A 10,008-nucleotide genomic window follows, 5' to 3' on the forward strand; every position below is an offset into this window, starting at 1 on the left:
TTGCTTCATAGCTTTTTGAGCTTCCCCACCTATCCATAATACACTGAAAATTCATATGAAAAGGAACACTGAAACAGGAGTAAAAGTTGTACTCTTTATTAGAAATTCAACCAAAGAGGGGCAAAAGATACAAAACATATTTTAGCTTTTCATGCACGTGTGTACAAACACACATCTAAAGTAAGTAGCATATGTCAGTGGCCATGAATAGAAGAATGAAAAAGAATACAGAAGCACAAAACTATGAAACACATTTATCAATCAATTTATTGATTGTGGTACAACTCTAACTTACAGGGTTACAACACACAAACTCTGGTCTAAATGATAGACAACTACCAATTCCAATTATCACTATATGACTATTACTAAATTTAGACGAATAGGATTAGTATGGCCTTGAAAGCAATTAAAAACAAATGGAAATACTGCTGGTTGGCTCAGTCAAATCTGACTCAGGTGGTCACTAAAATGCCAAAGTTTTTGTTTACAGAGAAAATATCAATATTTCTACACATTCTGAGGTTTTAGTTAAGGTCAAGGGGAAACAGACTTACACTAGAGCTATCTAGTCCTGCGTGTGTGTTTGAAAACTACAAAAAGAGAAGAATTTAATTGGAATTTCACTTGTAAAATCTTTAACATCTGTCAAGAAGTCAATATTTAAAATAAAATAATAAAAAAAATGTTGCTTGAATGTAAACATTATGTATGGTGTTTTGCATAAAAAAGAAAATTCATTGAGAAAAAAAAATTAAATCAGTAATGCTGTTGTTGATTTGATCATAAATGTTTGAGTCAAAGATATTTTTTGCAATTTTAGACGTGAAAAAGCAGTTTCAACACAAGAAACTGCAGTGAAACATGCATGTATATCATAAACTCAACCGTCAAGCCAAGTTATGTTTATCACATTGTAATCAGTGTTGTCCTTCGCTGGTGTGATACTTGATAAAACACAATATCACTCGATTCCAGACACATTTTTCAAAGCAGCACATAACTTCTGTACAAGAGCACAACTGCTCTCCATCTTTAACTTTACACCTTTAAAAGATGTCAACCACTAAGTTCTTGTGTCAGTACATCAGATGAACACCCAGCAGCCTTATAAATGTATGAACAGCTGGAAAAGAAAGGAAGCAACCACCATTCTGTTGTTTGTTGCATATGGAGGCAAGATTTTCAGAAATGTGTTTTAGTGTTATCGCAACTTTAGAAGAACATTGACTTCATGCTAGTTAATATCCAAAGTGTATCTGCTTTATTGTTGATTTTAACTGGCTGTTGTTGCAGCTCTTTGGTGATTATTTTCTCCATCACTTTCTGCTGCCCTCACTGCTCAGGCCTGAAGCAGTAGACACCGTAAGACTTTTTCTTTTTGTCTGGGAATCCAACAAAACGCACCGCAGCTTCTGTTGGGCTGCAGTTTTTACGGGGGTTGGCAATAGGGTAGCGGACACTTCCGTCCGCCAGCCAGCCGGCGTCACAGCGATCGTACCCCTCAAGCCTCCAGGCGGCATACATGTGGCCCACTTTGGCAATTTCTGCGCCGTCATCCAGGCATGCCTGCACAGCTTCGTCAAAACTCAGCCTTTCTGGCTGCACCAGCCAATAGAAATGTCCTGATGAGAGAGACACAGAAAATGTGGTTAAATTCGGAAATTTCCAAATTTTATCTGATCCACCAGAGAATCTGTAATCTGGTTTGAACAAAAGATTTACCGTTCAGATAACACAAAAAAAATCCCGATAAAATTTTAAAAAGGCGTAAGCTTACCATTTTGTTTGGAGACATAGCAGAACACATCATAGCGACTGGTTTTCTTGTTTCGCTTTCCATAATTTCGAAGTCCAGGGCCATTTTGGGAGCCACCACAAGGCTCTCTGGGTTTGTTGATGGGATACTGCACCGTTCCGTCATTTAGCCAGCCAGCATTGCACCAGTCAAAACCGTCTTCCCATTGCTGAAACAGCTGTTCAAATGAGGCGACCACGGCGCCTTGGTCTGCACAGGCCTTCTCAGCACGCTCAAAGTTTAGGCTGTAGCGGCCCCCATGAGGGGAGTATGGGAAGACGACACCTGGAAGAGGGTCAGAAGCTATTTAGGAATACATGGCAAAAATTTATCATACTTAAGCTGTTAATCTTGAACATTTGTTTTAAGTCACTATAATTTGTTTCAATGTTTTTGGCATTTTTTGACACACACACACACACACACACACATATATATATATATATATATATATATATATATATATATATATATATATATATATATATGAACTGTAGCAAAGATAAATTGTGAACAAGCTTATAAAACAGTTATGCATTGATCCCAAAGCTATTACAAACATTTTTTACATTTTATTTTAGAAAAAATCTTTTAATATATGGATCACTAACAAATTTAAACTCCAACGAGAAAGTACGGAATCCAAGGAAAGTGCCACATGTTTACAAAATGAATGTTAGAGGAAAAATATGACAGTTCCCTTCCTGCAAATGTTCCGGATTATTTGGTGAGTGTTCAAATTCTGGCACACTCTCTTCACTCTTAAGAATTCTTACTAAACAGCTGGCTTTGGAGGACATCCAATAGACTCACATTCAGTTCCTCCAGATCATCTCTTGAGAATTTCAGTGATCAGTTGTGAGGGATTATGAAATCCGGTTCATAATACGAGAGTCATAGAGAAACATTATGTTCTTGATTGGAAACCGTTCAGGAAGGTGGGAAGAGGACACTGGGTTAATTAATTGATTTTTATTTTTACTTTTGTGCTTCGGAAGCAAAAATGTTTATTTAGTTATTTTATTTTGAAAATCTCCCAAAATAAGCGTAATACGTTTATGAAGTTTAACTTTTGAAGAAAGCAGTTTTTTGGCATTCTATTGACACAACGTGCCAATGTGGTTGAATTTAGTTATTTCATTTCCTTCTCTGGAAAATTGTAATAAAATACACAAACTCAAAATGATTTTTAAATGGGGTTTGTTTAATGTTTCTATGATAAATCATCTGAAGTTTTTGTGGTATTAAATGTGTATCAAAGAACAACTATATTCTCCTTTTTTAATGCTAAATAAAATTCAAACCTAAAACAGCTGTAACTTTTGTAGAAGTTTGGATATAAGGCTGTGAAATAAAAGTTAAATTGCTTGGCAGGGATCAGTTGCTACCTAAGAAAAATGAAAACATCAATGCAGATTTATCAAAGAATTAAAGTAAAACAAGACAAAAACAAGTATTTACCTTCTGGAATATCAGACTCCACCATCAATTCATAATCATGCAATGTTTCCTCTTCTCCATTGATAATCTCACAGCGGTATCTTCCAATGTCGTCCTTAGACACATCAGTGATCACTAGTGATGCATCATTATCACTAATCTTTTGTATATACACCCGGTTGTTAAAGCTTTTGGAGGTCCACTCATGTAATCCCATGGACCCCGCCAATTCTTCAAAATCGGCGTCTTCATCATCAGCTTTGTACCATAGAACTCGATGTCCAATTATTGAGTCTTCCAGCTGGCAGGGCAATGTGACAGTGGCACCCAGTTTAGCTTTAACTAAACAAAAGAAAAGAGGATTAAGCAATTAAAAACTGTAAATTGGACTTTGAAATTGTATAAACTGGATCTAGAAGATTTACTGCAGATTAAAAACTATCTTGAAGTAGCAGATGTTTGTGGGATAAAGAAAATAAAAAATTTAAAATGTAGTTTCCTGAGTCTGATTTTCCACAGTTTAGGGCTTCAGGCAGTCTTCATCCCCTACAGCCAATACTCCTCCTCTGTCTCTTTCCTGCTTATGTCAAGTCTTGGCAGTTGTTTCATCAAGCCTTTTGTTTTCTCAATATTACCTTTCGGAATGAAATTCTCATGTTTTATCCTCTACATCTGATTTATGTTAAACCCCAAAAAGGAATACAAGAAAGAAAAACCTCTTTTTTTGCCAAATTTCTCTGTTCTTCCGAGCCAATTCGGGTCACCATTTAGCTCAAAAACGTTTGAGTTTTAGTGCAGCACAAAAGGTTTCCATCATCTCCCTGACCTCCATGCACAGACCTTCAAAGCTTTTCTTTGGAAGGCTCTAACTGGCAAAACAAGGTTTGTGCCAGGGAATAATAGGCACCAGATGAATAGATGTGCAGGACCTGAAAAGTTGCTTAATCACAAACAAACGAATAAACCAAACTAAATAAAAGTTTTGTTAAGCTCTTTTGTACTAGAAAATGCATTGATGAGGAAGATAGCCTTTTGTTCTTTCTTGGTATCCATCCAAAAACAAACAAGACTAAAATAAAAACTCTGTCTCAAAAACACTCAAAAAAAGAACTCTTCTCTTTGTTTAATTATTTGACACATTCAATTTAGATAATGTAAGAATGTTTTGTTGACAAAGCATTTATTTGATTTACGTTGGATCACCTTTGTCTCTGTGTTGATTAGGATTCAATTCTAAAGCACTAATCTGGAAACTGACTCTCCAGTCTTCCAGTCTAACCATGGATCTCTACCACATGAATGTCAGCTCTTCTACATGAGGATTTGATTAGTAAAAATGCTGCTGGCAAACTTAATCTGTCCCTCAGTTCCAGTTCATGCTACCTTATACTTCTCATTTTTCTGCCTCCCTCCAATAAAATTGTTCTTACTCCAACTACTTCTGTTGCAAAATCCCCACACCCAGTAACCCTATGCAACTTGGTCAGCGAGATGCCAGGTGTGCATGATGTAAGAAACACTCTTTAGGTTGCTTATTACTAATGTCTTTCAAAGCAGTGCAGTGTTTAAAAACAGTCTGGATATGAATTATTCTGTGGGGTTTGCTTGTGAGAAATGACTCATGACTTTTCCTGCAGTTTTGGGTGGTCATGGCTCAGTGGATTCAGGATTCAGGACACTCAAGTGTTAATAGAACAGTAAAACAAGACACGGTTTGTATGTGCAAAGCAAAAAAAATTGGCCACTGGATATAGTTTTTAATCTTGAAATGTGTTACTAAGGGTACAGATAAAAAAAAAAAAAACATCAGTGCCAATTCATCACTTACAGACCTTGGAACACATAACTTCAAATTAGCATAAAAACTTCAGGCGCTGGTGGAAAATTAGGTTTATTGTAAGACATCCTCCGCCAAGAAAAAGACTTTAATGTTGAAGGTAATTTCTAAGTTTCACTTGCTTCTCTGTTCTTCCACTAAAATAATGTGGCCCCTGTTTGGCTGGGTGCTTTGTGCCAATTAAGAAACAGCTAATTGTGTGCAGCCACAGCCTCTTGGAAAGTAAAGGAAGCTGTACATTTCACTTAAACACCTGCTACAATTTTTACTCTAAAGCCAAAAGCAAAGCTAAAAATTTTGATTTAGTATGCAAACGTGTGGTCAAGCAAGTCAACTTGGACTTGTTTTAAATGGGCAGCTTGGGACTGACAACACAGCAAAGGACTAAGTGGTCACATGTGTGCAGTAGGACAATAAACAGCTGTAGCCAAGCCCTACTGCTATTTTATTACCAAGCACTTTGTAAAAGGTTGCATTAGTAAATGATTGGAACCATCTGTCTCTTTGCAATGCTGAACTGTAAATTAGCAGTAACACAGAGATCCAAGTCTGCCCTACATTCTGAAACTACAAAAGTCTCATTATGCGGTTTAGTGTCCGAAACTGAATGAAAGTCAATGAAAACCTGATTAAAATCTGTCCTCTCTGAGAGCATGGAAATCTGTTACTATAGCGATGTGTGCAACACTGGGCCACACCCTCTGACAGAATTGCAAAGCATGAGATGCTTTACAACATCCCACTGATTTGCTCTCCTCCGCTGCGGCTGGCCTGTTTGCTTTAGTGGGGAGAAGGAATTAACAAGCACAGCTGGGACAAGCGAAGCAGACCACCCCCCTCCAGTCCACACTGATCCAAAAAAAAAACCCTTTCCGGTGTTCTGTCAAGCATGACAAGCACAAAAAAAAGCTTTTGTGTTTGTAAGCTGCTATTAGAATCAATTGTTAAATTTCACCCAAGATTAATAAAGACGATGCAAAAGCATCAGATCTGCTTCCATCAGCGAGCCTGAGCACGGTTTCAGGTCAGCCATAGTCTGTTTCCAACTGAGCTCCTTTTTCCATCAAGCTCAAGCAAGTGGGCCAAGCTTCACTAACCAATCGCCACAGTAAGCATTATAGTTAACAGACTGTTACCTCACAGGGAAAGACAGAGTCATTTGGCCGCCGTTCAGCACAGGGCTCTATACATTTGGCTGTGGGTCATTAATCTTTGCTCCGCTCTTGTCAGACTGTCTGTTACCATGGCTGCTTTCCAAACGCTCCCAGGGCTACAGTTAGTCAGTAGGTGTAATGACAGGCAACACCCCATGAACAGACAGTGTGTTCTTGTAACAGAAGTATAATCTGGTGCACGATATAGACATTTATAAAGCATGTGAACATGATAGTCCCATCACCGGCCTGTGGGAGTATTTTCAACATCGTAATAAAAAGGGCTAATCCTTTCATTGTGCCAAACTTCATCTTGCAGGGGAGCTGTTTCCTCTCCACCTTGAAAGGAAACACCAGAGGAATCCTTAATTTGAAATCCACTGAGTCAGCTTGCAGGGCTGCTGAAAGCGCATTAAATATCACTCGATCCATACAGCATGAAGGATTGTGGCTAACCCTTTTTCTCTCCTCATCACAGAAGTAGATTTGCTAATTGTGGAGCTCACATCTCAGAAATTACAATAAAACCACATTTTTTTACAGTAAAAATAGATACATTGGAATTTGCTGTTTTCCCAGACTAAACAAAAGAATATACATACATTTAAAGTGAAACGACAAGCACTACTAGTCTAGTTTCATCCATTGCAGCACTTGTGACCTATTTAAACAACCAGCGGTATTGCTGGTGTGCTTCTCATTCAGTAGAGCGAGCAGTTATCCCCCCCCTGAATGACAGGGTAATTTATTCACCAGCTACCCTGTGCTGAGGCGGCCTGCATGCAAGTCACAGAGTTAAAGGGTGAGTTGCAGTCAGTCTGTGTGTTATACCCAGGAGATGACTCTGTTACCCGTTTTATCACAATGACCCTGTTGTTGTCTAAGCCTGGGCTGTGAAACCCCCGTGCCTCCAGATCTCCACATGCATCCATAAACAGCAAAAACTGAGACATGACTGTTACATTTAAAAATAATTCATTTGAATCTTACCTGGTATTACTTTATTCGTTTCACAGTATGCCCTGCCAGTCAGGGTCAGAGAGATCACTGTGATGCAGAGCAGACTCATCATTTTCTCCTTTTTTTCTGTTTGCTTTTGGCACAAAAAGGCTGTTCAGTGGAATGAAGCAAAAAAGGGAAAAGGTGTTCTAATAAAACAAATCTAAAAAAGACTATCTGAAACCAAATATTCTAGTTCACTAAACTGCCCCCTTTTTTTCTGATTGTGCAGCAGTCGTCGGTGGTGCTACTGGAAAATTTGGTCTCCTCGGAGGTCCAGACAAGTGCCTTTTATTGAAGCCTAGCTTGGTAAAGACCACTCCTCCTCCCCTCAGCCCATCACCATGCTTAGCTCCTTATGGTTCCCCTTTGGCACTTCTTTTATGAAATACTCCCTCCTCTCCCCCATGGGAGACAGAAGAAAAAAGAAAACCGCTAGACAATAAACTTGGACATAATTATCCGTCCTATTGGAATCAGACAAAAGGACTTTGGAAAAGAAATGCTGCACAAATTACACAACTTAGGTAATATTATTAATGCTGGTGAGATCTAAATATTTATATCCTGTTGATGAAAACTGAAAGCATATGTTTGCATCTATTTTACTCGTTTTTTAATTTAAAATGTATGTAATTCAAAACTTGAACAGTTTATTGTGTCCATAAAAGGACACAGTTACACACTACAAGCTTGCAAAAAAACCTACTTGTTTATACAATCGCTTGATAAAAGCCTGTTAACTGTAACAGTGCCATAAAAAACGCACACAAAAGGTCTGCCTACAAATTGCCTCTTTTTTCCCTGTCTCTGGTGCTTGTATTTACTGTGCTCTCTTGCTTTCATGCTACTCCTTTTGTTGTGATCTACTGTGGCCACAAAGGTGAGAAACTGAAGTCAGCAAATATCAGCGCTCCCAGCAGTTACTGTAAATTATGAGAGCAGGTTTTCTCTTACGTTTTAGTGACTGGGAGTTTCTCCCAGCAGAGATAGCAGATGCTCTGTGCGGACAGAGGAGCCCTGGGGAGGTCGGATGTGGACTCACGACAGGCCTTTAGGAGCTGTGTGGTCTTTCCTAAACGTTTTGTCAAGCTCTGCAGCCGTCTTTGAACGATGGAGTAGACTGCCCCGTTCTTGAGCTATTGCTGCTCCATACTTAAATCATTACAGCTGGGACAACCTAAGACGCTTTCCTTTTCACTCTTATCCTTTCTTTTCAACGCCCCATCTGTCAGTCTTTAAGTCCCACCAGTAAATGACAAGCACAATACACAGAGGGTTTATGATGTACGATCCAGAAACCTGCCAGTCTCATTTTAGATTGCATCCTCTGGCCCCAGATAGCGGAAAAAAAGAAGGGGGCCCATCTAAGCAATGGCTAAACAAGACTGCCACAGGCCCACAGCACAAGGGTAAATAATGAGCACACATGGCTTCAGTGTGAGGGCACTGTAGGCCCTCAAGGAGACAGCTGTAATCACCTACAGTACTAGACTGTATCGGCATTTGTGGATTACTCAAAGGATATCAAAGCTGATGCACAGTGTTGCAGCTTTTTTGTTAATGGCAAGATGGCTGTATGAGTGAGCATTTCCTTCCGTTCCAGAAACACACCCTTTTGTAGAGCAAAAAATCTGGGAAACATCTGCTTGAGAAAGGAATCAACTTTTACTACACAAGGTTTCTGCTCAGCCCAATGATTCAAGGGACATACTGTTCACCTATAAGAGTTCATGAAACAAAAGACGTAAAAAGCTAAACAAGTTTACCAATCAGTTCATATGTATCTAAGTTACAATGTAACAGCATAATTGAAAGAGCTGCTGAAAAAAAAACATTTGTCATGGTTGTGGGACTAAAGCTGTGTTTTCTTTTGATTAAGTACAATGATGAAATATTACACAAGTCGTTTTTGGCCGATCTTCCAGCCAAGGATAAGCTGCCAGACAGACAGACAGACACAAAACAATCTCTTTCTCTGGTTGATTAAACTCAACTTCTGAATAAATCTTTAACCACTAAAGTCCCACTCCAACCATATATATTTTTTTCCATTATAAAGTTGTTCCCGGTGATCTTTTTATTAATATTAAGAAGTTTTTAGCCTAAATCAAAAAGTCCTTGTTGTTTTTTAAGTCATTTCATGCACAGTAGCAGTAGCTAATCAGAAATACCAAAACATACCCAACTAGTCATTTATGGACGTATGGATTTTGTTGTTTTGGGTATCCCCAACTCATCATTTTTTGATGTGTTGGCTGTTCACTTTAAATCAGGGGTCCTCAACTTCTGAGCCACGAAAAGGTAGCAGTCCAAGGGCCGCATGGTACCAGGCCACATATACTAATCAAGGGTCCCCTAACCCTCAGGACACAGACCGTTGGTACCCTAACCCAGAAACGGTTTCGCATCCGTTACCAAGTCCACTACTGCGTCTGGTACTGCGTCTGTCTGGTATTGCGTCCAGTACCGCGTCTTAAGCGTTAAGGATCTAAGATTTAATGGAAACAGCCACCAAGTAAAAAAAAACAACGGGTCAGGGACACCCAAAACGTCAAAAAATGACACGGAATGGGCCTGAACCATATGTCCATTAGTGACATATTAGTGTCTAATATTTTGGACGTGACTTTCGTTCGATGGCGTCACCAATAATCACCGGTCTGCTAGCATTAGCCTGGAGATTCCAGTGCTTGAATATACATAAAAACGGTTTTATAACTTCAAAATTCATGCTACAACAAAAAGTCATTAGATTTAAATGTAAACTTCTGTGGTTC

At 38.9% G+C, this 10,008-nt stretch overlaps 1 protein-coding gene across 1 annotated transcript; it reads right to left on the minus strand.

Moving 5' to 3' along the window:
• Window positions 1–80: 80 nt before the first annotated feature.
• On the minus strand, window positions 81–7,555 carry LOC112148358 (hyaluronan and proteoglycan link protein 1). The gene is made up of 4 exons (XM_024275438.2): window positions 7,220–7,555; window positions 3,260–3,580; window positions 1,781–2,083; window positions 81–1,625 (listed from the first exon to the last, which is right to left on the minus strand). Exons 1-4 carry the CDS (start codon window positions 7,299–7,301, stop codon window positions 1,336–1,338), a joined length of 996 nt encoding a protein of 331 aa, XP_024131206.1. The 5' UTR covers window positions 7,302–7,555; the 3' UTR covers window positions 81–1,335.
• Window positions 7,556–10,008: the final 2,453 nt, after the last annotated feature.

This window comes from Oryzias melastigma, linkage group LG9, assembly GCF_002922805.2.
Source record: "Oryzias melastigma strain HK-1 linkage group LG9, ASM292280v2, whole genome shotgun sequence".
In the NCBI taxonomy this organism is placed as follows: domain Eukaryota; kingdom Metazoa; phylum Chordata; class Actinopteri; order Beloniformes; family Adrianichthyidae; genus Oryzias; species Oryzias melastigma.